This window comes from Cnephaeus nilssonii, assembly GCF_951640355.1.
Source record: "Cnephaeus nilssonii genome assembly, chromosome: 16".
Lineage (NCBI taxonomy): Eukaryota > Metazoa > Chordata > Mammalia > Chiroptera > Vespertilionidae > Cnephaeus > Cnephaeus nilssonii.
In genome coordinates this window covers 39,417,715-39,445,670 of record NC_137087.1, presented here as the reverse complement: position 1 = coordinate 39,445,670, position 27,956 = coordinate 39,417,715, and the positions used below count along the sequence as shown (strand labels likewise).

Sequence of the window (27,956 nt, the reverse complement as noted above, 5' to 3'; positions counted from 1 at the left end):
TTTATTGGGCTCCTACATGTGATAGCTACTGATAAAGGCTGTTCAGTGAATAAAACAGATAAATATCCTTCTTTTTTCTTCTAAATAAATTTTATTGATTTTTTACAGAGAGGAAGGGAGAGGGATAGAGAGTTAGAAACATCGATGAGAGAGAAACATTGATCAGCTGCCTCCTGCACACCCCCCACTGGGGATGTGCCCGCAATCGAGGTACGTGCCCTTGACGTGCCCTTGACCGGAATCGAACCTGGGACCTTTCAGTCTGCAGGCTGACGCTCTATCCACTGAGCCAAACCGGTTTCGGCTCCTTCTTTTTTCTTAAGCTTACAATCTAGCAAAGAGGTAATGAACACAATAAAGAAGTAAATTATTGAGAATGATAGAACATGGTATGTGCTTTAGGGAAAAGTAGAGCAAGGTAAAGGGGCATGGAAGTGCTAGACAAACCCACACCTCTTGTGCAAGTTCCTCTGTGCCATATCCTGGGTGTCAGCCTGAGACAACCACCAGACAGAGAGCACGTTTCCTGGGAAGGTCTGAGCTGGCTGCACCTCACCTGTCCTCTGTCCTCCAACCTTCTTCCTGGGAGGCGAAAGGGGGCCTGAGTACATCCCACCCTGGGGTCCTGAATCATGGCTTAATAAATACTTGTTGGAAAAGTGAAAAAAATTAAAGGTAAAGATGGAAAGGAAAATTTCTTGGTATTGTCTGGCGTCTAGGAGAACACTCACCTGTTCCATGTACCTGCAGGGAAGAGAGTAGAGGTTTGTAGAGAAGGACTTCGCCAATGGTGGAAACCATGAGTGTGAGCCTTTGGACTTCAGTGTCCTGCCAACTGGAGCACCAATCTGTGAACTTCTGACACATGATTATTTAGTACATTGAGTTGATACATTTGAGATATGAGTAAACCCGATAAGATGATTCCTATGCTTATTTCCAGAGGGGCATCTGGCAGCAGAAACTTGAAACTATGTGTTAGAGCTGGGGAGGAATGTTCCTGAGTTTGCCACCAGATCCAGAAACAACACTGTCTCTGAGTTTCAGGAGCCTTCTAACAGTAAGTGTCCTCCCATGCCATGCTTCTCTTGCTTCTAAGCCTGTAGAGTCTTATTATTCTAAAGTGCTCAAACCTTTCCCAATCTGCTCAAGCAAACATTGGCCATCATTCAAAGCCATCTCTTCCCTAATGCCTTTCCCGTGACTCTGGCTTCTCTGAGGCCTTGCCATGCTCAGCATATTATCCCAGAGTCTTTGGTTTACTAGATCTGTATTGTTGTAGCACTCTTTTCCCAGAGATTATGACGATTAGCCTGGTCCAAAAACACGCTACTTTCCATCCAAAGGAGACTCAAGAGGAAAGGAAGAGAGTGAATAAGCAGGAAACAGACTGAGTTGGTTCCCTGCTTGCTACAGTTCTTTGGTGACTACAGAGAGGCCCTCTGTATTTGGATGAAAGTGGTCTTTCTAGTTGAGAGCTTTCCATGAATTCTATATGTCAATCATTATGCTGACACCAGTCTTCCTTTCTATTTTTTAAGTTTCCGTTTCAGTTTTATTGAGAAATGATGGACACGTATAAGTTTAAGGTATATAGCATGAGATGGTTTGATTTGCATATATTGTGAAATGACAATTGTAATACATTTAGTGAACATCAATCATCTCATATAGATACAATAAAAAGAAAATAATTTTCTTATGATGAGAACTATTAGGATCTACTGTATTAACTTCCTCATGTATCATGCAGCAGTTTAGCTATAGTCATCATGTTGTACATTACATCCCTAGTACTTACTTATAACTGGAAGTTTGTACATTTTTATTTTTAAATATATTTTATTGATTTTTTACAGAGAGTAAGGGAGAGGGATAGAGAGCTAGAAACATCGATTAGAGAGAAACATCCATCAGCTGCCTCCTGCACACCCCCCACTGGGGATATGCCAGCAACCAAAGTACATGCCCTCGACCGGAATCGAACCTGGGACCTTTCAGTCCACAGGCCAATGCTCTATCCACTGAGCCAAACTGGTTAGGGTGAAGTTTGTACCTTTTCACCACCTTCCTCCAATTACCACTCCCCCACCCTCACCTAACCACAAATTTGACCTCTTTTTCTATGAGTTTGATGGGTTTTTGTTGTTGTTTAAATTTCATTGAAGTCTAATCTCCATTGGGTACTTATAATTTAGCCTTAATTCCTAAGATTATTTTGCTGTTTCTTTCCTGAGTTCTGTCATTGGTTGACAAATTTATCTATTCTCTCTCTCTCTCTCTCTCTCCTATTGCTTTGTTCATTTCTGTTCTTGAATTTTTAATTTCCAACTTCAGGTGTTTTTCATATTCAAAATGCTTGTTTTAAGATATTAATCCCATTTGGAATTTTGTATTTTGTGGTTGTTTTTTGGTAAGAACTTTCCTCAGCTAAGATGCTTTGATTCTCATTTTTTCCCTCTCTTAGTGTAGCTTCCTGTGGTTTGTGATAGTTCCTTTTATTTTGGTTAGAGCAATTTACATTCCTAGTTCAAGATCACCCTCTTCTGTCAGTGTAGTGAAGTACAGTTCCTTTAAAGGATGGTTTCATTTTTACATTGGGAGGTGATAATTTTCTAATGTTCTTTTTATTATTTGTCTATTTTAGTTTCATGATATCTTTTTCTGATTTAATGATGTTATCTTCTTTTATTTCCTTGAAGATTTTAGACGGAACTTTAAGTTGGTTTTATCTTCTTGTATTTCTGTCACCTCAGGATAAAAACCTCTCCTTTGTGACTATTTTTATTGTATTAAGTGTGGTTTCTAACTTTTCCTGGAAAGCTCATATTGTGTGGGGATTTTCTTGCATACTTCTCTTATCTGTGAAGCAGTTTCTTAGCTGCCTTAGCCTTGGTCTCATGGGTTGACCAGACTCAACCCAGGCCATATGTTTGCAGCTCACCTCAGAGCTCTCCATTCTGGGATGACACTTCACCTGGTACAGACCAGAAGGGGACTCTGCTGTGGACGTTGGCCCTGAGCAAGTAGTGTATTTCTGCCACAATTCTGGAGGCATGGATGAAGTTACACCACCCACTGTTCTTGGGTAGGAAGCCCAGCTCAGGTTCCTGTCACAGAAGGTGTTTAACTCCAGCCCTGCTTGCCTGGCTCCAGTCCTACCTTTTGTCCCTGTGGCTTTATACTTTGTTTACTCTCAGTTTGAGCTGCTGAGATTTTCTTCTTATATTTTGAAAGAAGCGTATAAACATGTCTTTTCATATCATGTCTCATTGTTATGGATTTGGAGTATAGGAAAGAAGATTATGAGTATATGTACTTTGAGACCTTTATCCAGAGGCTTTCATGCCTTTTAAAAAGTGAGAATGGCAATATGTGTATGAATTCGAAGAAAATACCCTTTGATCCAGTAACTCTGCATCTGGAAGTCTTACTTAAGGAAGGGGAAAGTAGCTTTATGCACAAGGTAATTAACATGTATTTTTAATAAATTTTTATTGATTTCAGAGAAGAAGGGAGAGGGAGAGAGAGAAACATCAATGATGAGAGAAAATCATCAATCGGTTGCCTCCAGCACTGTGCATTGACAACCCAGACATGTGCCCTTGACTGGAATCAAACCAGGGACCCTTCAGTCCACAGGCCAACACTCTATCCCAGTGATGGGCAACCTTTTGAGCTTGGTGTGTCAAACTTCGCCAAAAAACTGAGCATAACTCGGGTAGTGTGTCACTTTGAGGAAAAAACATTATTTCACAAATGTTTCATCCTCAGGAGCAGCAAATGTTTCATCCTCGGCATGCGGCCGCCTCAGCGGCCGCATGTTATCAAAAATGTGACACGCATGTCATAGGTTCGCCATCACTGCTCTATCCAGTGAGCGAAACCAGCTAGGGCTAAACATGTATTTTATATCATGTCTCATTGTTATGGATTTGGAGTACAGGAAATAAGATTATGAGTGTATTTACTTTGAGACCTTTATCCAGAGTTTTCATGCCTTTTAAAAAGTGAGAATGGCAATATGTGTATGAATTCTGAAAATATCCTGTGATCCAGTAATTCTGCATCTGGAAAATAGCAGGGCTCAAGAAATGGTGGTTATTATTATAACCCCTTTTCCTCCCAGCACTTTGTAGAATTGGGCTGTCAAACATGGTAGCCACTAGCTGCATGTGGCCATTGAGCACCTGAAACGTGGCTGGTCTCAGATGAGATGTGCTATGACTGTAAAATGCACACCAGACTGTGAAGGCTTAGTGTGACCAAAAGAATGTACAGTAACTTACTAATAATTTTCATATTGATTATATTTTGCAATGATAATATTTTGGATATATTAAGCTAAATAAAATGTTATTAAAATTAATTTCACAGATTTCCTTTTACATAATTTAATATGGTCACCAGGAAATTCAAAATTATAAATTGTAAAAAAAATTTTTTTTAAATTATAAATTGTCTTTGTCAGCTTAGGCTACTATTACAAAATACCATGGACTGGGTGGCTTATACAACAGATATCTATTTTTTTTAGGTCTGGAGGCTAGGAAGTCCAATATCAAGATTCTGGCAGAATTGGTTCCTGGTGAGGGTCCTCTTGCTGGCTTGCCACCTTCTTGCTGTATCTTTACATGGAGAGAGAGAGGGCTCTTGTTTCTTTCTCTTCTTATGAGGACACTAATTCTATAGGGAGGGCTGCATCTTAATGACTTCATCTAAAGTAATTCCCTCCTGCCAAAACCCGAAACCCGTTTGGCTCAGTGGATAGAGCGTCACCCTGGGGACTGAGGGGTCCCAGGTTCGGTTCCAGTCAGGGGCATGTACATTGGTTGTGGGCACATCCCCAGTGGGGGATTTGCAGGAGGCAGCTCATCGATGTTTTTCTCTATTCGATGTTTCTAGCTCTCTGTCACTCTCCCTTCCTCTATGTAAAAAAATCAATAAAATATATTAAAAAAAAATAAAGTAATTACCTCCTACCAATCAAAAAATGGGCAAAGCACCTAAATAGACTCTTTTCAAAAGAGTTCAGACAGAAGGCCAAGAGACATGAAAACATGCTGAAAGTCACTACTCTTCAGAGAGATACAAATGAAAAGGACAATAAGGTAACATCTCACACCTGTCAGAATGGCTATCATCAACAAATCAACAAATGATAAGTGCTGGCAAGGATGTGGAGAAAAAGGAACCTTAATATGCTGCTGGTGGGAATGCAGACTGGTGTAGCCACTGTGGAAAACAGTATGGAGTTTCCTCAAAAAATTGAAAATGGAACTCCCATTTGACCGAGTAATCTCACTTCTAGGAATATATCCCAAGAAATCAGAAACACCAATCAGAAAGAATATATGCACCCCTATGTTCATAGCAGCACAATTTACAATAGCTAAGATTTGGAAACAGCCTAAGTGCCCATCAGCAAATGAGTGGATTTAAAAATTGTGGTATATCCTCTGACTTTTCTAAAATCACATGGCAAGGAATCAAAACACTAATCAAGGAAGTAACAGGGACAATTTGATCTGACCCTGTGACTATGAGCCAACGTATTTGTTTGTTACTCCTTCTCTCTCCCTTGGTAGACAATTTGGATATCTGATATTAAAGGTGTTTAAACCTCACAATTCTAAAATGGAATGTCACATTAAAATATGTTTCCAATTCAGTTGTTTAGCTGCATTTCAGGCTATCAGAACCTCGTGAAGAAGTTAGGGGTGGGGAGAAGGTAAGAGCTCAACCAAAGGACTTGTATGCATGCATATAAGCAAAACCAATGGACAGTAGGAGGATGAGGACATGTGCTGGGGGGTGGGAGTGGCCAGGGAGAGGTCAATGGGGGAAAAAAGAGACATATGTAATACTTTAAACAATAAAGAATTTAAACTAAAAAAACCAAGAAGTTAGTAGATTGGATGATGGATTTAATCTTTGTTTTTTAAAGTTTTGAATTTTATAACTCTATTAAATCTACAGTCCTGAAACTTTTTGATATTGTACTCCTTTACTCTCTTAAGCATCACTGAGGACTTCAAAGAGTTTCTGTTTATGTGGGTTTTATATAGAGAGATATCTACCATATTTGTAAGCAAACTAAAAAAATAAAGTATTTATTAAAAACATTTCCATTTTATGTTAACATAAATAACATTGTTGTGGAAAAAACTATTTAAAAATGAGTGAGAAAAATATTGTTTATACTAATGCAAATCTGGCTTAACAGATGATAGCTGGCAGGGAACCTTGGGAAGCCCAGTGGAACATTTTCCTATGGACTGGACTTCTGTGCTACAACACTTTCTGCCTGTCTTGACACCGCATATGGCTGCTCCTTACCCTCCTGTTGTAAAGCCCCATCCCCAACTTCCAGGAGATGATGGGCAGTGCCAAGGCTCAAAGCTTTTTGTGAATTGGTTTTCAAAGTCCAGCTCCAAACCTAGTGTTCAGTGAGGCTAAACCTTGAATGGGTCTTTCTTTGTGGACGAGAATAATTATTGTAGCTGTATAAGCTTTGGTGTAGTGACAAAAGGGGCCTTATCACAGTGTGCATGGGCTTGTGCCCAGGTTATAATATCTAAATTCTAATGCCCAGTACTGACATGACACCATACATCTAGACCAGTAGTCGCCAACTGGTGGTATGTGAAGTCCGAAAGGTTGGCGACTGCTGGTTTAAGGAAACCTTTGGAGCAGCGATCGCCAACCGGTGGTCCGTGGACTACTGGTGGTCCGTGAGGTCCAAAAGGTTGGCAACCACTTATCTAGACAGAGGCCAGAATGTTATCCAGAACATCTGACTTTTCCCAGTAGATTACCTTCAAGAGACCAATTAGGTTTATTGAGTGAACAAACAAAAGGGTAGAAAAGCTATGCTGAGTACAGAGAATAGTGCATGGGAAACACACAGGGAATCAGGCTCATGTCCCTAGCCAGAGGCAAGTGTAATACAGAAGGCTGGAGCTAGAGCCAGAATTGGAAAGGTGGCAACCCCTATGCATAAAAAGGCTGATGACCCTTGGCAGCCCTACAGATCAGCTAGGAAATGAGAGCTGCCCAGCAGTAAAATTCTATGCTAGTAGGAGAGAGCCAAATGAGGTTTATAATCCGGAAGACTGTTATTACAGCTCCTGGTGAGAATACTCAGAAATAAGCACCCTGGCATAGGCATCATGTTGAAGAGAAGGAGAGTGATTGGTCAACTCTACAGTATTAGCCACAGTCCCATACTTAGCATTTCGGTCCTCCTTTATGGTCTCCATCTTTTCTATGGCACTCCTCTGTAACACGGGTTGGGCAGGTAACATTACTCTTAACAAATGAAGCAAATAAGGAAAATGGGCTCAAGGATACTAAGTGACTTGCCCAGCTGGACAGTGATAAAACCACACTCAGATCATCAGACTCCTAATCCAGGGCTTTAGCCACTCTTCCCAGGTGGACTAGTGTGCGAGGAAGGAGCCGCAGATAGTGGAAGAAACCAAAGCTCAAGTTGAGCTACTGGAAGCTAAGAGGCTTTAGAAGGCAGAGAAGAGGCAAAGAACGTAGGAGAAACACAGGAAGGAAGCTCTTGGCAAATGTGGGAATTGGTGCGAAGATTCATCCAAGTATCAAATTTGTGTTGGTGCATGGGAAATTAAGTTCTAAAAGTGTGAATAGATGAATAATTAGGATGTGATCCTGTGTGGTGTGTAATAAGGCATCATTGTGGTTTTACCACAGTAACCAGAGTAACAATGAAAGCAGGGCTTTCGTGAGATTAGTATGGCAGTGTGACAAGGATGTGACTGGAAGAGAGAGTCTAGACATGGGTAACCCAATTAGATATTCTGGTTGTGGTAATTCAGTTGTGAAGTGATAAATCTTGGACTAAGGTGGTAGCAGTGGAAATGGCCAAGAATGAATCCATACCACTTTAAGACAGACATTACACAATTTAGTAACAAATTACCTATGGAAACAAAAGTACAGAATTCAAAGCTGTTCCAAGCTCTGGAGGGTCTAGAACAATGAAGTCCTCACTGGAACAGAAGCCTTTAGAGATATTGGATTTGATGTGACAGTCTCAGAGGGACAGTATGTAACTTGAAGAGTACATCACAGCTGAGTGGCCAGAGGTCAATCTCCTTTATGAAATGATTTCTGAGGCACATGGATGAAAAAGGAAGTTATATTAGCTAGCACATTTGCTATAATCATAAAACCCAAAATATGGCTTTTTTTCACTTTATTAGTACTTATTAAATAAAAACAATTTATGAAAATATTTCCCTTTTCAAGATAAACTAGTCTTTGCAAAATATACACACCCATAATTGTTACAATACATATCCTTGTATACACCTTGGACATTAGAAAAGTATTTAAGAATCACACCCTATAAAAGTTGGGAGAAGAAACGGTTTCCCCAACCTTGGTCATATATGTAACATTCATGTACTTAAAACTACATTGTTGAAATAAAATGTCTCTAGTTTCCAGGATCAAAGGGATGTAACTTTCCAGGCCCCATAGGTTCTTTTATTTGTGCAAAGTCAAGAACCAGGAGAGGGTTCCCTGAGCGTTAATTTACCTTAGGTAGGTCAAGCAGTGGTTTACTTTCCATGCTTTATCATGGAACTAAGGGGGTCGGGGGAATAAGGCCATGGAAACCCATCTCAGGCAGGTCCCCTTCCTAGCATTCCTATCTATGTAGTGTGGCTCCTACAAGAGGATTTTTAACCATTGAGCTCTAAAATGCTCATTCTGTATTATCTAAGATGTTTGCAAAATGATGCTTTTGCAAGTCTAAACTCCTATATTGTGAATTAGGATAAAGTTATGATAGTGTGACTTCCCTAAATAGACTTCATTTAGGATTTGTCAGGTGGGGAGCATTTGGAATGATCAGTAAACCAAAAATTCCCTCTTGGGACTATTGGAGAAGATCCGTTCTTACTAAGGCATAAACCTCAGAAGCCAAGTTCCTTCTTACTTTGGAAGAACTGTGACTAAAGGGTGGGAAAGAACCTATAATCTTTCAAATCTGCAGGCTTAAAATAATAGATGGTACATCTGACAAAGAGCTAGAGCCCATTATAGCTTCAGCAATAAAGGGTTCATTGTTACAAAAAAGTCATTTGCATGCACTTCCCACTTTCTGATTAATTCCCAAGCTTTCCTAAATATTCAATTCTCTGTTTAACAGCAGAGTATTGGCTTGCTGAAGTTCCAGATATGAAATTTGTCATCTTATTTCATTATATTAATATCATGATGCAGCATTGACATTTAATATTATACTGATATACTAGAATTTAATAGTGATCATTTTTTCTATTCAAGAAACTACAAAAGTCAACCAACCATAGAATTCACAGGTCTTTACATTTAACATATAATATGAAGCATTATCCTATCTAATAATAGACAAATATGCAAATTGACCACAACTCTGACACACCCAAAAGCCACGCCCACAAGCCACACCCACCATCCAATCAGAGCGAGTATGCAAATTAACCCAAACCAAGATGGCTACAGCCACAGAGAGCAAGATTTCCTAGGTAACAGAGGAAGCCAAGCTTTCCGCCTGCCCTTGCCAGGCCTAAGCCTCCACTCAAGCTACAAAGTTTCAATTATAGATGGTAAACAAATTCAAACAAATGGCGGCAGAATGGAGCTTGAGAGAGCAGGCCAGGGTTGCCCCCGGCAACAGGGGAAGAAAAGCTTTCCGCACACCCTGGCCGGGCCCATCCGCTTAAGGCAACAAAGTTTCAATTATAACCCCAACAGAAATGGCTGCCGGCCTCGGAGGGAGCCCCAGGCTTGGCTCTGCTCCAGGCTACAAAGTTTCAATTGTAGAAGGAAAATAAATTCCAGATACCAGGGCCTCCGCTTGGGTTGCCAGGGGGCGTGGCCGGCCTGCAAACCACCACAGGCCCCTCGCTCAGGCCGCCCCACACCCCAAGGGAACCCCCACCTGATCCCAGAAGCCCTTCAGGGCAAACCAGCTGGCCCCCACCCCTGTACCAGGCCTCTATCCTATCTAATAAAAGAGCAATATGCAGATTGATCATCATTGCAACATACAATATAGCTGCCCCCATGTGGACAAATATCCTGCCCCCATGTGGACACAAGATGGCCACCAGAAGATGGCCAGCAGGAGAGGGCAGTTGGGAGGCACCCGGCCTGCAAGGGAGGGCAGTTGAGAGGGACCAAGCCTGCAAGGGAGGGCAGTTGGAGGTAATCAACCCTGAAGGAGAGGGCAGTTAGGGGTAAGCAGGCCGGCAGAGGAGGGAAGTTGGGGGCAAACAGGCTGGCAGCAGAGTGGTTAGGGGGTAATCAGGCTGGCAGGCAGAAGCGGTTAGGGGCAATCAGGAAGGCAGGCAGGCAAGCAGTTGGGAGCCAGCAGTCCTGGATTGTGAGAGGGATGTCCGATTGCCCGTTTAGGGATCCGACTGCCCACCAGGATTGGGCCTAAACGGGCAGTCGGACATCCCTCGAGGTGTCCCATATTGGAGAGGGTACAGGCTGGGCTGAGGGACAACCCCCCTCCGTGCACAAATTTCATGCACCGGGCCTCTAGTCCTACATAATAAAAAGGTAATATGCAAATTGCATCACTCCGCTACGCCCACGATTGGGCCGGCTGGAGGTGCGGGGGGCGGGATTCAGGGTGGCCGATTGGCTGACGGTAGGAGCGGGGGGCGGGGACTAGCGAGTCCCTGACCCCCGCTCCTCCCACCAGCCTAAATGGCCAACGCTGCGGAAGACGCTGGTGGTGGCCAATTGCGTGGCTGCTGGCAGCAGTTTTCCGCCAGCACCAGTTTTCCTCTGGCCACCCGCCGATCGGAGCGCCTCCTGATCAGAGTTCCTCTCGGGGTAGCCGATCGTGCTGGCGGGAGGCGCTCTGATCGGCGGGTGGTCAGAGGAAAACTGCTGCTGGCGGAAAACTGGTGCCGGCAGCCAGGTGAAAGTCTATTGCACGAAACTTCGTGCAACGGGTTTCTAGTTACATATAATTCCTTAAGGCAAAAAGACTATAAAAATAAGTTTAATAGGATTGCTGCACTTTAGAAAGTTGTTTTAAAAATATATATTCTGAAATCCTCTAAGTATTTGGCTTAGAGGGTAAGGGAGGTATCTATTAGGGTGAACCATAAGAAATTATGGTTTTTGTAAGTTAAAAGTTAAAATCTCTGTCATTTCCAATGGTTCAATCTAATAAATTCCTGAGAAAATTTTATTTGGCATCACACTATAAATTCAAAGGGAATTTATAGAAAAATCACATTTCTAATGAGGAGAAAACACTTTAGGATGGAAATGTGCACATTGGCCATGTCAAGATTTCTTTCTTGTGATTAAAAATAAACAACTTGGTGTGGTTTAAAAAATACCCCAAAAAATCAGAAGACAACTAAAATTATAGAATGACAGTTACAGTTGCTAATGGCACTGAAAGAGAAACTATTAGTCAAATTTGGTGATTTAAAAACTTTTCAAAAAGTTTATATATAAAAAATTCTGGCATTGAAATGAAAAGGCATAAATATGGGTTAAAAGAATAATAATCATTTATAAAAGCCTTGAAAATAAGGCTAATTTATTTGTATTTTTAACACCATTAAGTAGGCATCTATTCCACGTTTCAGCTTTGGCCTCCTAAATGGAATTATGTTTCAAATGAATTTTCAACATACTAATCATAGCAGCATTATTACCGGTAAGTTTCTTAGCCTCTACACTACTAAAAGAGCATCTAAAATTTCCTCCAAGCCCTTTTAAGGTTGACGCAGTGCCTTAAGAGGCTAACACAGAAGGGTAAACTAAGTCTCCATAAAACCCAGAGAAGAGATGGTAAAACTCCTCTTTGGATCCTGTCTGGAGTCACAGCTGGAAAAAAATAAAATAAAATAAAATAAAATAAAATAAAATAAAATAAAATAAAATAAAATAATAAAATAAAATAAAATAAAATAAATAAAATAAATAAATAAAATAAAATAAAATAAATAAAATAAATAAAATAAATAAAATAAAATAAAATAAAATAAAATAAATAAAATAAAATAAATAAAATAAAATAAAATAAATAAAATAAATAAAATAAAATAAATAAAATAAAATAAAATAAAATTTCCTCCAAACCTAAATTCCATCATTACAAACATACACTTTAAAAACTTACATATATTTGTAACTAGAGTAATAAAAATTTTTGTAAGTGTTTCTTGAACTAATGAGCTGTCCTTACCAATGCCACCCTAACAGAAAACAAACCAAAACCAAAAATAATCGCTAGACCACACCAACAGGCTATGCTTCACTAATAATAGACAGCATATTCAGCCCTGGCCGGTTGGCTCAGTTAGTTGGGAGTGTCCTCCAGTTCAGTTCTGGTCAGGAGACATACTTAGGTTCGATCCCTGACTGTGGTGCATAGGGGAGGCAACCAATCAATGTTTCTCTCTCTCTCCCCCTTCCTCTAAAAAAAAAAAAATTCAAAAAAATCAATAAATCAATAAACATATCCTTGATGAGGATGAAAAAAAGACATGCCATATTCAAAAATAATAAACTATGAAATTTATTAAATATAATCAATTAAGTAAATACCGATTTTCCAGGTATGTGCATATGTGGTGTTTGTACTCGGTGATGGTGGACTTGTAAAAAAATACACATTCCCGCAATGATGCTTTATTTGGAACCCTGGCACCATTTACGAATGGCCGCTCCAGCACTACTGGCTACTACGCAGAGCGCGCCACCCACTGTCCACCATGTTGGTACATCATGAAGGAAAATAACCTGAAAGATAAAAGCAAAAACCACATCCATAGTCTTCATTAGTGCCACTAGCCCAGCTTTTTCTATTTGAAGGGCTTTGGTGAGAAACACCTGACCCGCCAAACCAAACAGCCCGATTAGTAGGAGAAAGAGCCTGTCTATCCCACAGTTCGGCAGCCTCCACATTCCAAATACAAAGAGGATGCTCACGCTCCCCACGAGGCCAACCAGTACATAAAACCAGATGGGCAAAAAGTAGTCCACAGATTTCCCCATTTTTCTGAGGATAACAAGAGTCAAGGCATTAGACACAGCATGTCCAAGTGCTGCAAACGTGCCCTTCACGTGATCTGAGTAGCTTCCAGTCATCTTTGCAGCGTTGGAACCAAACAGAAAGGGCGGCCTCACGATGAGGATCACTCCGGTGATGGCGAATGCGGTGAAGAGAAGATTCCAAAGGCTGTATTTTTCCTTGAGAAATATGCAAGCAAATAGAGACGTAAACACTGGACAGCTAAATGCTACAACCGTGGCATCGGCAAGGGATGTTGCCTGGAAAGCGTAGTATAAAAGGATCATGGCAGCAGAACCAAGGACTCCTCCGAGAATGAGGAAGATTCGTAGATCTTTTGGGCCTATGAACCCAGTTCTGGAAATTCAAATAAAGGAATGCATATTAAAAAAAAACTTGTTAATTGTTTTTAAATACAATCCTATATAATAAAAGGCTAATGTGCAAATCAACCAAACAGCAGAATGACTGGTCGCTATGATGCACACTGACCACCAGAGGGCAGACACTCAATGCAGGAGCTGCCCCCTGGTGGTCAGTGTGCTCCCACAGGGAGAGCGCTGCTCAGCCAGAAGCTGGACTCACAGCTGACGAGCGCACTGGCGGTGGTGGGAGCCTCTCATGCCTCCGTGGCAGTGCTAAGGGCCCAAGGGGTCCCAGACTGTGAGAGGGCGCAGGCCGGGCTGAGGGACCTACCTCCCCAGTGCATGGATATCACGCATGGGGCCTCTAGTTTTTAATAAGGTATTATTTTAGAAGTCTTAGCTATCAAAAAATAAGGGAATAGCAAATTAAGTATGATAACGTCCACAACTATTATATCCCTTTAAAAAACGTTTTCTAAGTATAGCTAATGACATTAAAGTGTTCACAGTATAAGCAAAAATAATACAAGAGAATTACATAAACAGTATCATTAAAATTTAGTAAATACAAATATATTTTTTATTTTTCCTTATGTTAGATATTATTTGCTAAATGTATATACAGGGTGTCCCCCAAAATGTATACACACTTTGAATAATTATAAAGGCAGTGTTTATTTAAATGCATTTCATTTTCAAAATGTAACAAAAATCAGCCATTAAAGCAGGGGTCCTCAAACTTTTTAAACAGGGGGCCAGTTCACTGTCCCTCATACCGTTGGAGAGCCGGACTATAGTTTAAAAAAAACTATGAACAAATTCCTATGCACACTGCACATATCTTATTTTGAAGTTAAAAAACAAAACGACAAAAACACCCGCATGTGGCCCGTGGGCCGTAGTTTGAGGACGCCTGCATTAAAGTATTAATACAGTGCCATGGCTGACCAAGTGACAGATGAACAGATTGATCAGACACGATTTTCTGTGAATGAGAGGCTAAGGGACTGTTTTACTTTAGAAGAAAAAGCAGTCCCATTAGCCTGCCTCATTGGCTTTTTATTGTAATAACAGTTTGAAGTAAAATTAACCTCTGGATACAATCAGTAGGGTAAGTATCCTTAAGAAAGTATATGCTTCTACAAGGTCTTTAAAGTGTAAACATAGAGATTCTAGCAAAATACCCTGGGGGATCAGACTTATTTGGAAAAGTCAAGGTAGGGGCTGCTGCCTTCGTCAAGGTCCCCTCAAAGGCCCCCAACCTTACAGAGAATCCTCCTTACAGACATTCCAACCAAGTCCTGTGCTTCCCAACATCTCCCCGCTTTTTGTTTTACTGGCTGCAGAAGACAGAGGGAGGTGGCAAACTTTCTGCTTTGGAAGGTTGGGGTCTACGAAGCATGTTCACTGCTTTTGTAGGCTATCTATATATATAAAAGGCTAATATACAAAGTATCCCTTTGGGAGTTCAACTGGGAGTTCAATCACTCGCTATGACGTGCAATGACTACCAGGGGGCGGTGTAGAATGAAGGAAGGCCTTGGCCGGCAGCCGGAGAAGGAAGGCTCCAGCTGGCAGTAGGAAGACCCCGATTGGCCCTAATCCCCGGCCAGGCCTAGGGACCCTACCTGTGCACGAATTTCGTGCACCAGGCCTCTAGTAAGAAAAATAAAGAGAATTACAATGACAGTTAATGGTTAGTCTGATCAGGTACCAATTGATTTTAGGAAACCATGTGGTGGGGTCTATCCACTCTAAATGCTCCTTTACCGTACTCTAAGCAGTAGTCTGTTTTTCATGTTTATTCATAGCAAATAAGGATTCTTTAATTTGCCTTTTCAACATGTTTACTTCTTCAGTAACGTTATCATGAAAGACTTCCCAAAGATGCTTTTTAACATCAATCCAATGATGGTGACTACTGTTCCATTTCAAAGGGGTGACATATATGTGCTTATGCTCCCAATCGCAATTAAGCACTTGCCTGTAGGCTGTGTCCTATCTTTTTCCTAGATATTCAATGGCTGCCTCTATTGCCTGTAGTCTAGCTAATACTTTTTTACGTATATGCTGTTGTATAGTGAATTCCCTAGTTATATTATAGGCCATATTGTCTACAAATGTGGCCATCTGCATAGACTCAGAAAGGGCCATCACAGCAATGCTGGCAGTAGTAAGAATAACAACAGCCGAGATAATGGCTGCAATGAGCATTCCCCAAAATTTTTTGGGCTGTAATTGGCTCAATGCTCTTTCTAAGACTTCAATAGTGATGAGCCTTGCCATTTCCTGGTGAGATTAACATGTATCAGGATTTCTGCTTGTCTTCTGAGTATCATTAATAGTGCTGATGTTCAATGAAGTAATATTCTGGGTGGTAATACAGGATGTAAAATAAGCTTCCTTTCTAACCTGTATTAGAAAAGATGAACTATGGTTTATTAGTAGATCGGGGCCCATAACAAAGACAGGGATAAATGGTGCAAATCAGGCTATTGTCAGTAAGATTATTAGTAAAAGTTACACTATACTGGCCAGAGGAATTCTGGTAGTCACCATGCCATGCCATGATAGAGTTCAATCAGACAAGCTGGAATCCACAGTGGCCCTGTGGGGGTAGAAACACACGTATATCCTCTCCCCCATGTTAATAATTTCATTGGGTCCTTGAGTCCCATATTCTCCCTTTTGTGTTTTACTAGTATGTTTTTTAATGTTGAATGGGCACACTCAATAATGGCCTGCCCCTGTGGATTGTAAGGGATTCGTGTGGAATGCTGGGTGGACTAAGTCCTGTAAAAGGTGGTAAAGGCATGGCTGCTATAAGCAGGCCTATTGTTAGTTTTTATCTTGGTTACTATAGCTATAATTAAAAATAGGTCTTACTGAATTTATGTAAAGAAATGTATTTCTACTTATTAAGAATTGCTAAATTTTGGAGGGATAGGTAGAGAGAGAAATATATAATTTACTAAATTGCTTTAAAAATGCTTTCTTATATCTGAAAAACAAAAAGTTTAAGAATTAGGAATACTTTCAACAAAAGTTACAAAAAATACATAAATTATTTTTTATTTACTCAGCTTTACAATAAAATTGTTTTTTTTCTTGCTAATATTTCTATAGATCTACTATATAGAGTAATGTAAATTACATGGAATTTTGTTCTTTTTGCAAAATATATTCTATATTATAATTTATAACAATTAGTTATAAATGAAAGCATATTAGAATTTAATGTGCATATATAGAATTATTTTTTATTTGACAGAGCTTCCCATATATTTTAAGTATAAAATTTCCTTTATAAGGAGAGAAAGCAAATCTTAACATTTAAATCCTGGGAAGATAGTCAAATATATTATATCATTACCGTATTTTCCGGCATATGAGACGACTGGGCATATAGAGGATTTTCCTGGGTTAACCCTTTGCACTCGCTTGCTTTTTTCTCAATTCCTTTATTCTAATGCTAACCGTGTTGAGTCACACTTGACATCCTAGTGCAAAAGGTTAAAAAGTCGTCTTTTACGCCGGAAAATACGGTATCCTATCTAATAATAGAGTAAGATGTAAATTACCATCACTCCGCTACGCCCACGATTGGGCGGCAGGAGGCTGGGGGGCGGGACTCAGGGTGGCCTATCCGGCCATTGAGAGGCACGGATCCGCTGCCACTGAGGGGGGCTACCCTGCTGTTGAGAGGTGCAGGGGGCGGGAGTCCCGCCCCCTGTGCCTCTCAACGGCCAGATCCGCGGCCGCTGAGGGGGCCTGCCGTGGACACCCAGCTGTGCCTCTCAATGGCAGAGTAGCCAGGTGTCCGCGGCAGCCCCCCTCAGCGGCCGTTGAGAGGCGCAGCGGGTGGGAGTCCCGCCCCCTGCGCCTCTCAACAGCAGGGTAGCCCCCCTCAGCGGCTGCGGACCATCAAAAGCGTGGGAGCTGGGTGCCTGTCTGCTCCGGCACCAGCGGAAAAGGCACCCAGCTCCACCGCAAAAAGCGAAAGCGTGTAGGGGACCCTACATGTGCATAATTGAATCATGCACTGGGCCTCTAGTATATAATAATTATTCTTTTTTTAAAATATATTTTATTGATTTTTTACAGAGAGGAAGGGAGAGGAAGAGAGATAGTTAGAAACATCAATGAGAGAGAAACATCGATTCAGTTGCCTCCTGCACACTCCCTACTGGGGATGTGCTCGCAACCAAGGTACAGGCCCTTGATTGGAATTGAATCTGAAACCCTCAGTCTGCAGGCCGGTGCTCTATACACTGAACCAAGCTGGTTAGGGCTATTATTATTATTAAACAATACTAAGTTATTTATTTAAAGTAATCAGGTTCCTGATGAACATAATTAATGATCCTATCGAATAAAAGAGTAATATGCAAATTGTACTTCTGCTACACCCACAAGCCAAGCCCACCAGCCAATCAGGAGCGAGTATGCAAATTAACCCAACCAAGATGGCTACGGCCACGGAGAGAGCAGGAGGCTTGGGTTTCCCCAGCAATGGAGGAAGCCAAGCTTTCTGCCTGCCCTGGCCTCCACTTAAGGCTAAAAAGTTTCAATTATAGAAGATAAATAAATCCCAGATACCAGGGCCTCTGCAAACCACCACAGGCCCCTCACCCAGGCTGCCCCACACCCCAAGGGAACTCCCACCCTGATCCGGGACACCCTTCAGGGAAAACCAGTCGTCCCCACCCATGCACCAGGCCTCTATCCTATCTAATTCTCCTATCTAATAAAAGAATAATATGCAAATTGACCATCACTCCAACACAAGATGGCTGCCCCCCTGTGGTCAAAGATGACTGACTCCATGTGAACACAAGATGGCCAGCAGGGGAGGGCAGTTGGGAGGGACCGGGCCTGCAAGGGAGGGCAGTTGGGGGCAATCAAGCCTGCAGAGGAGGGCAGTTAGGGGTGACCAGGCCTGCAAGGGAGGGCAGTTAGGGGCAATCAGGCTGGCAGGCAGAAGTGGTTAGGGGCAATCAGGAAGGCAGGCAGGCGAGCAGTTGGGAGCCAGCAGACCAGGATTGTGAGAGGGATGTCGATCCCACTGGGATCCGGCCTAAACGGGCAGTCGGACATCCCTCGAGGGGTCCCAGATTGGAGAGGGTGCAGGCTGGGCTGAGGAACACCCCCCGTGCACGAATTTTGTGCACCTCTAGTATATATATAAAACCTTTGCTTCTTAGGCAAAAATATTTTAATGATCCTATATAATAAAAGGTGAATATTCAAATAGACCAAACAGCAGAACGACCGGTCGCTATGATGTGCACTAACCACCAGGGGGCAGACGCTCAATCAGGAGCTTCCCCTTGGTGGTCAGTGCACTCCCACAGGGAGAGCGCTGCTCAGTCAGAAGCCAGGCTCACGGCTGGCGAGTGCAGTGGTGGTGGTGGGAGTCTCTCCTGCCTCAGCGGCAACGCAAAGGATGTCTGACTGTGGGCTTAGGCCTGCTCCCCCAAGGGCTCCTGGACTGCGAGAGGGCGCAGGCAGAGCTGAGAGACCCTAAGTGCACAAATTTCATACACCAGGCCTCCAGTATATATAAAACCTTTGCTTCTTAGGCAAATATAGGAAAAACTGTTTCTTTTCTTTTTTTCTTACTTTTAGAAATAGGCTTATTTTTCCAATGGAAAATATACTCACATTCTTCAGAAGCATAATAGAAAATAATATGACCTTGACCACTCTTAGGAGTCTGGAGAAAGGGTGGGTGTGTATGTGGGGAGATAGCAGGTCCTGGGATTTGTTTCCAGGACTGTAGTAACTTCTGGGCCTTTAACGGCTTTAGTGTAAAAGTACCTTTTTTTTTTTTTAGTGTAAAAGTGCCCGTTCCCTCACCTCACTGTTGTGCTTCTGTAGCTTATTCAAGGGTATTTCTGGAGTTCTAGCCTTTTAGGATAAATACTTGGGGAGTGTAAATAATTATTTCCCATATGTTTTATCTTTTTGAGCAGATTAACAATATTAAATTTTGTATATAGTAAGAAGAGATCTTAAAAACAGAAACAAAAAACCCTACAGTAAATGAATGAGTACTCACAAAAGGGTGGACTGGGACATTAACCAAGTTATATTACAGACAGACAAGAACTTCTACTAGCTAAGAGTTTCTAGTGGCTGATGTCTTGAGAGGGAGAGAAGGGAAGGTGGTACAAGATGAGAGGAAGTATACCAAGTAAGTTTTGTTCTCAAAATGAGGGTGGAGAATAACTGAATCTCTTTCTCCTCCTCTGTTGGGCATGTTGTGTGTGCTTATGAGCATCTTATTTAGGTGGGATCCTTGTGACTTTTCAGTAATCAGAGCCAAAGGGTGTAGGGAGTGACAAATCTATGACAGGGATTAAAGCAGATAGTATAGAGTAAATTTGAGCAGGTCAAAAGATTTACAACCATTTATTAATATCATCTACTTTGCAGTTAGGAAATACTTACTTTCTGTATATTAAGCAAGGGATAACGACTAACATTTGGAACACACATCGGAATGCACTAATTTCTACAGCATGGAGGTCTTGCACTTTTTTAACAAATAAAGAGCCCACTGAGAAAAGGAAGGCAGACAATAATGTGTAAAACAAGCCAAGTCCAGGACAGGGTGCTTTCTTCTTGGCTTCTGAAAAAGATTAAATTCTGGTTAGTCCTTACTTCCAAGTGTATGCTTTATCATTTTCAGTTAGAAACTGAGAAAAATGGGACAGTGTTAATGGCTAACAAGCTGCAAATATTACCTCCTAAGCATGTCTATTTTTTGGATCAGAAACATTTTTCCCACCAAAAATGAAGAACCACAGACGAAGGAAACAATTTAAACCTGTTTTCTTAAAAGCAATTTTTTTTCCTTTTTAATCTTTATTGTTCAGATTATTACAGATGTTCCTCTCCCCCCTCCCCCTCCATAGCTCCCCTCCACCTGGTTCTCACTCCACTCTAGGCCTTCCTCCCCATCCCCACTGACCTCCTCCATAGGTGTAAGATCTTTGTCCAATCTCTTCCTGCACCCCCCACAACCCCTTCCCCCCGAGAATTGTCAGTCTGCTCCTTTTCCATGCCCGATTCTACACCAGTTTGTTCTGTTCATCAGATTTTTTATTCACTTGATTTTTAGATTCACTTGTTGATAGATATGTATTTGTTGTCACTTTGTTGTTCATAATTTTTTTATCTTTACCTTTTTCTCTTCTTCCTCTTCTTAAAGAATACCCTTCAGCACTTCATATAATCCTGGTTTGGTGGTGATGAACTCCTTTAGCTTTTTCTTGTGAAGCTCTTTAGCTGACCTTCAATTCTAAATGATAGCTTTGCTGGGTAATCTTGGTTGTAGGTTCTTGCTATTCATCACTTTGTATATTTCTTGCCACTCCCTTCTGGCCTGCATAGTTTCTGTTGAGAAATCAGCTGACATTAGTATGGGTGCTCCCTTGTAAGTAACTGTTTTTCTCTTGCTGCTTTTAAGATTCTCTCTTTGTTTTTTGCCGTTGGCATTTTAATTATGATGTCTTGGTGTGGTCCTCTTTGAATTCCTTTTGTTTGGGGTTCTCTGCGCTTCCTGGACTTGTAAGTCTATTTCTTTCACCAGGTAAGGAACGTTTTCTGTCATTATTTCTTCAAATAGGTTTTCAATATCTTGTTCTCTCTCTTTTGGCACCCCCATAATTTGGATGTTGGTATGCTTGAAGTTGTCCCAGAAGCTCCTTACACTATCTTCATATTTTTGGATTCTTTTTTCTTTTCCAGTTGGATTTTTTTGTTTCTTCATATTTCAAATCTTTGACTTGATTCTTGGGATCCTCTAGTATGCTGTTGAATCTCTGTATATTATTATTTCAGTCAGTGTATGCTTAATTTCTGATTGGTCCTTTTCCATATCCTTGAAGGTCTCACTAAATTTCTTGGAGGTTTCTAGAAGATTCTTGAGTAACCTTATAACTATGGTTTTGAACTCTATATCCAGTATTTTGCTTTCATCCATTTCTTTCATTTGTGACTTCTTTGTCTCCGCATTTTGGCTGCTTTCCTATGTTAGTTTCTATGTACTGGGCAGCTGCCAGGTCTCCTTGAGTCGATAGAGTGGTAGGTGTCCTATAAGGCCCAGTGGCTCAGCCTCCCCAATCACCTGAGGTGGACACTCTTGGTGCACCCCTTTGTGGGCTGTTTGCACAGTCCTGTTGTAGTTAGCCCTTGATTGCCGTTGGTATCACTGGGAGGAATTGACCTCCAGGCCAATTGGCTATAAGGACCAGCTGTGTCTACACTGGAAGATCTGTTTCACAGGAGACACTTTTATGGGGCAGGACTTGCTTCAGTGGGGCTTTGGTGCTCACTGAGTCTGCCCCCTGAGTGTGTCTCTTATGTATGTGAAGAGTTATAATCCAGTATGGTCTCACACTGACCACTGGGTACACTGGCTCTTGGATCTCCAAGGAGGTGCAAGGTCAGCCACTGTCTGGGGCTGCCCAGTAGGAGCTACAGAGACATCTGCAGATTCCTCCTCTTTTTATGGGGTTTGGAAGTGCCCAGACGAGGCCCAGCTGTGAAGCAAGGCCCAGCTGTGAAGCAAGGCTGGCTGCTGCTACTGGGCCTTGGGCCTTCTTTTGGAAGCTCTGGGGCTCTGTGACCCAGCTGTAGTTTGACAGGTTTTAGGCGGAGAAAGGACAGGCCATTCATATGCAAAAGCCGATGTGCACAGATTGGGTGGGGTTGTAAATTAGGAGAGGCCCCCAGGTCTCCACCCCTGTGCAGGAACAATGATCGCTGTGAGCACCTCTGAGAGAAAGCCACTCTCACGTTCCTGTCCTGATGCCAGACAGTCCAGTTTCTCCTCGTATGTGTCTGGGTCCCCCAGAGTCTCGCCTGGAACTGGGCTTCAAAGCAAGTCGGAGCTTGTATCTCCCTCCTGATTAAAAGAGCAGCACATCCAGATGCAAGCACTTTCTGTGCCTCCGTACCTCTTACCAGTCTCAATGCACTGTCTTCACCTCGCTAGTTGTGGAACTTACACTCAGCCAGCTTTCCCGCAGTTCTGGGTGGTAGCTGTTTTGCCTTTTAGTTGTAATTCTGATGTGGTTGTGAGAGGCAGCAAGTATAGGTGTTTACCTATGCCACCATCTTGGTTCTCCCCTCTTAAATGCAATTTCACCCTATAAAATGGAGTTCCTTTAACTCACTGAAGAGACATCCCTCACCTATAAGTCAAAAATAAGTAAAGACAGTAGAGAAGTCTTTTAAGAAATGCTTGTCAAGATGGCTAGAGAAAAATACTTCCAAATGATGTTTTATATCATCTCACTGGTGAACAGTGCTTTATGAAGAAAGTGATCTTTCCTGGAAAACAGTTCATAACTGCTCTATGGCTACTTGTTGATGAGCTGACTTACCCACAAGCCTGCGAGCTCCTCAAGGGGCCTCAGCTGTCTTGTTCATGCCTGGCACATGGAAGACCCTCAATAAATATTTGTTGAACGAATGGATGTGAGAGAATCTCCTGGAAAGATGCAGAGTGTAAAACCACTGACAACAGCATGATTTAGGAAGGCTCTGTCTTTTGTTAATTTGAACCATTAGTCAAATCTTTATTTAAACCTCTCATGGTTTACAACATCTTTCATTTAGAGCATAAACTCTTCCAGGGCAAGGGGGGGGGAGGGGGCGGCTATCTACCCTTCTGACCCCAAAGTGCTTTTCTTTTCTTTTTTAATCCTCACGCAAGGATACCAATGAAAGAGTGAGAATAAAAGAAGGAGAGAGAGAGAGAGAGAGAGAGAAACATCAATGTGAAAGAGAAACATTGTTCATTCAGTTGCCTCCTGTACGCACCTGGACCGGGAATTGAACCAGCAACATAGGTATGTGCCCAGACCAGAAATCAAACCCACAACCTTTTGATGTATGGGAGGATGCTCCAACCAAAGTGCTTTTTAAATACATTTTAAAATTAGAATTGTCATCTGTGCCACGCCAGCACAGCCAAGGGTTCGGGGAGCCTGAGGGAGGGCCGGTGAAGGATGAAGAAAAGACAAAGAGAATAAGCTGGGTCTAGGTGGATCTTCTGTGCCTGGCTGAGGCCACAGAACAGATCCAGACTGCAAGCTGATGGTTTATTTTATAGTCAGAGGTAAACAAGGTAATTTACAATGTTCTTGTGAGCTTCACTTGTTTTGGCAGCACTTGCTGCACCTCCCACAGCCCATTAGCTACCCAGGAAAGATCTAGGGAGCAGTCACAAGATCAAGCTTAATTATGCTAGGAGGGCTGTGCCCTCCAAGGTGGGACTTGTTTGCGACTTTGCCAGCAGGTCAGTCCAAGGCTTAACCCTATAACCGCTGCCTACAGTCATCTAATACCAACTTCCTGGTTAACACTTCTGCTTTCTCTAGGCCATCAAGTTTTCAATCTATTAATGACAGTCTGATTGAGCATTAAGCTTCTGTTTAGCTACTTCCTCTGTCTTAGTTGCCTAAAATAGGAGTAGATCCTGCTTTCAATCTCATCCCCTGGCATTCAGGAGAGCAAAATGGAGAAGGGTGAGCAGAGAACTTCCTAAAAGGCGACACACTGAACTCACAAAAAGGAGAGAATAAAAAGTAAACTTTACTGGCTCTCATTTGCTAAGAGCACGGCAGAGCTAAAGGATGTGTGGGCCCATGCAACTTGTAGTAAAACCAGGATCACCATTCCATCTAGGAATGTACAATGTATTCTTCCACTATAGAATGGTATTACATAATGATATATTTGTGGGTGTGTACATGTGTTTGTGTTAAAATGTCCTTCCATTTTAAAGGCAAACACCAGGTAATGTATTTTAAGATCTTAGTGTTAGATAGATATCTTTGCCCACAAGTGACACATTTGCAAAGTGTGATGATGCAGTCTTCCTGGTGGCATTCTACAGCCTGTCCTTTGTAGTAACAGATGCCATTCTGGTCAGAGGCTTCACCTCTTCCTGCTGTAGGTGCACAGCTTGAGAATGATTGAGCTGTCATGTTACAGATTTTACGTTGTCTAAGTGCCAGTCTCCACATTTTGTTCTGTAATCATGTGCTCAGATACTGCAGAACAAACTACACATACCTACTCAGCCCATGAGAAGGAAGCTTTAGAAGACTGCTAAGTTAAGCACCACCACTCAGTACATGTTTTGGCTGCATTCAGCCTTAGAATTTAGCTTCTGAAATTTCAGAATTCAAGTCCAAATAAAATAGTTTTTCTTCAAAGAAACCCAACCCATACATAGAACCTACACTCTCAGACAGAACAGAACGAGATCAAGGACAGAAAACACCTTCCTGGTCTATTTAAAGGATCTTCTCCAACCTAAACTTCTGTTTTTCTCCAGGAATATTTTAACATGCTATTTTAACTTTTTGAAGACTTAATTTCACATCCCTGGCTCTGATTATCTTTTCCTTAAGACACATTCACTCACATATTTTCTTGCATATGAACTCTTACGGCCCATGCTTCCCCATGAGGACTGGACAGTTGGTACAAGGCCAGCTGAACTTGATTATTTGTTAATGGGGGTGAGAACTGGCTCTACACAGGCAACCCTCAGTCTCTTACTGAATAATAATTTCAATACTCTGTCAATGGAGATGAGCAAGAGTAGCATAATCCAGAGGCATCTGCTTATGTAATAAGCTTCCAAGTTCATATCCTACTACAAGCATATGTATTAATTTGATGACTTTAAATAACTCAAATTAATTGGCCATAGTGCAATTGCCTGAGTAAGAAAAAAAAAACAGAAAAGTTGCTGTTTCTCTAATCTCTACTTTAAACTGGTGATTTGAAATCCTGGTTGGGAATTAGAACCAACTAGTAATTTTTTTAATAAATCTTTATTGGTGAATGTATTACATATGTCCCCTTTTTTCCCTATTGACCCCTTCTAGCCTGTCCCTGCCCCTCACCCCTGCCCCAGGCCTTAGCCATACTATCAACTCTGTCCATGTATATCTGCATACAAGTTATTTGGTTGATCTCTTCCCACCCACCCCACCCTAAAACTTTAATTCCCAAGCACTGCTCTAGACCTATTGAAACAGGATCTCTGTAAACTGTACAAAGCTCTCCTGGCTAGAGAATCACAGTTAAAGAACTCATTCCTTCCAGGGGAATGCAAGGCACAGACCCAAGACAACTTGCTTCAGTCTAAGATCCACACAGCCCCTCAAGAAAATAAATAGATGTCTCAGGGTAGTTGTATGTTGTCTATGAGGGTTATCCAAGAATGTAAGAAAAATTGGTAAGTTTCAACCTGAACTTGAAAATGAGTTTTGTTGAGGTAAGCAGTTGATTCAAGAGGCTAAAATGATACTGTCACAAAGTTCAATGACAACAGTACTGTGGTTTAAAGTGTTTCTGTGGCAATCCTGTTTCTGGAACATCATCTGGTCCCCTTTTAATAATTATTGCTAAGCTTTATTGTTACCAACTTTCTTTGAAGTTATAAGACTCCACAAGATTCTAAGCGCAATCACTTATATTGGTTTGTCATTTTGCCATGTGCCGCCTGAGTGAACAGTATTCCTCTTCCATTCCCAAACAGGGGAAACGTTTAAGAGTTTGCAAAGCCCGACTCTGCATTCCATCAGAATGACATTTAGCCATAGGGTGATAAGGTGAGAAACTGACCTCTTCAAGGTCTGCACATCTGGCCAACCCCGCTTGGGGTAACTCCTGCTCTAGAGAGAGGCTCTACCATGCAAAAAGGAATAGAAGTCTGTTCATTTCTGTTAGCGTTTAGGACAAAAATGGAGCAAGAGTCATTTTCCTGGAGTTTATCTCTCTAAATTGGAGAAAGGGCATACAGAGAGGAGGGAAGCTGGGGTGCAGCAAGACACATAGAAATCCCGAGTCACACTTAGGGGAGGTGACCCAGAAGACGAGGTGGTGCCGACTGTGTAACTGTGTCTGGAAAGGGCATGTGCTTATTTCCCTCTTCTCCTAAGCAGCTGCTCCAAGTGGGTGGTGGAGTTCAAGGAGAAATGTGCTTGAGGCTAATAGAAAGGGCCCTAGGCTAGGTTTCTAGCAAGCTGGTGCTGCAGGGACCTAAGCCAGATCTTCATAAAAACAAAAGAGCCCAAGCCCTCCCTTCCTGGGCCTCACTTTCCCCTTTTGTCAAAGTAAGGCGTTGCACCAGATCAAGGGTTTTTCCCACGGGGTCCTTGGCTTGGGGGACGAGTCCCTGAACCCCTTAACCTCATCAGTAAGAGTATCGCTCTGCCTTCTTGTGCATCAGTTGCTACCAAGTCCTCCTAACCCCAACTCTGCCTTCCCAAGATTCTGGGACAAACATTTTTTAGACTCGAAACTTTTTCAACTTCCTCTTCAGGGTACACCGTTGACCACCGAGATCAGTTTTCATGTTTAGCTTCCTCCCAGCCAAGGCCGCTGTGGGATGGCCTTTCTCGCTGACCACCCAACCTCCTCCGACCTCGGCCGGGAGCGCCCAACTGCCATCTGACTCCACCGACTTGCCCGCAGCACTTTAATTATAGGAACAGTTTAACAGTTTTAGAATCCCCAAAGAGTTCCAAACACAATCAGAAACTTTCTCGGGCTTCGCGCCCGCGGATACACGGGACTTCTGCTTTGCTGCCCCCAGGTGACAGCTCCCAGGTTTTCCGGGGCTCTAGGCAGGGCAGAGTAGGGGGTCGTGGTCCGCAATGCGCCCCGCGCCAGCGCCCGCCCGGCCCCCCCCAAGGGCGAGACCGGCGCCACGGTCCGCACCGCGCACTCACCGGGCTGCGCGCGCGAACCGCACGGCGAGGAGCGGCACAGCCAGCACCAGCTGGGGCCCGGGGTCTCCACTGCCTCCGCCGACTCTTCCTTCGCGGCCGCCGACTCTTCACTCGAGGACGGGGATGTGTCGGTTGTCAGCGACAGCCCGGGCTCCCGCAGCTCGGCGACCCCGGTGCTGCTGAGGGGCCGCATGGCGCGGCCGGCGCTCTCCCCGCGACCGTCGCAGCGTCTGGCTCCGAGCTTGGCTGCCTGGCTCTTCCGGCGGCGGGGCGGGGGCGCGCCTGCGCGCGCGGCCCTCCTGTGACTGGGGTAGGGCTGTCCTTCGCCGCCCTCCCACCTCCAGCTCCTTACCCTCCTGTGCTGCTGGAGGTCAGCCAGCTCTCCGATGGGGCTTCCTTGGCCACAGCTGACCCGAAGGCGTCCACCCCTCTGCTGCGGTCTGGCTAGATGTTTGGAGTCATCTTTCCCAAGACACAGTGGACCCTTTCCCTTGGGCAGGCCTTCAGGAGGTTAGGAGGGTACCTGTTTGTTTATTGGTGTGGCGCCATAATCACTTCTCAAAGAGTTGTCAAACCCTGTTTTCCCCATGACTCATTGCCACTTACCCAAGGAGGGTAGAGTGTTACTGGTTCTAGGTCTTGAAAAAGGGGGTAAGGGATTAGCACATAACCATAAGGAAAATATATCAATAGAGCTGGGGTAGAACCCATTTATATGTCCTTTGTAACAGTAGGCACTCATTATTGGTCCTTCTG

At 42.7% G+C, this 27,956-nt stretch overlaps 2 protein-coding genes across 2 annotated transcripts in view; one reads left to right on the top strand and one right to left on the bottom strand.

The window, feature by feature from the left end:
* Positions 1 to 27,956, top strand: part of LOC307112730 (protein FRA10AC1) — a 509,765-nt gene that overhangs the window by 361,760 nt on the left and 120,049 nt on the right. The window lies entirely within an intron of this gene.
* On the bottom strand, positions 12,169 to 27,445 carry LOC307112733 (solute carrier family 35 member G1-like). The gene is made up of 3 exons (XM_079793664.1): positions 27,201 to 27,445; positions 19,888 to 20,068; positions 12,169 to 13,426 (listed from the first exon to the last, which is right to left on the bottom strand). Exons 1-3 carry the CDS (start codon positions 27,391 to 27,393, stop codon positions 12,688 to 12,690), a joined length of 1,113 nt encoding a protein of 370 aa, XP_079649790.1. The 5' UTR covers positions 27,394 to 27,445; the 3' UTR covers positions 12,169 to 12,687.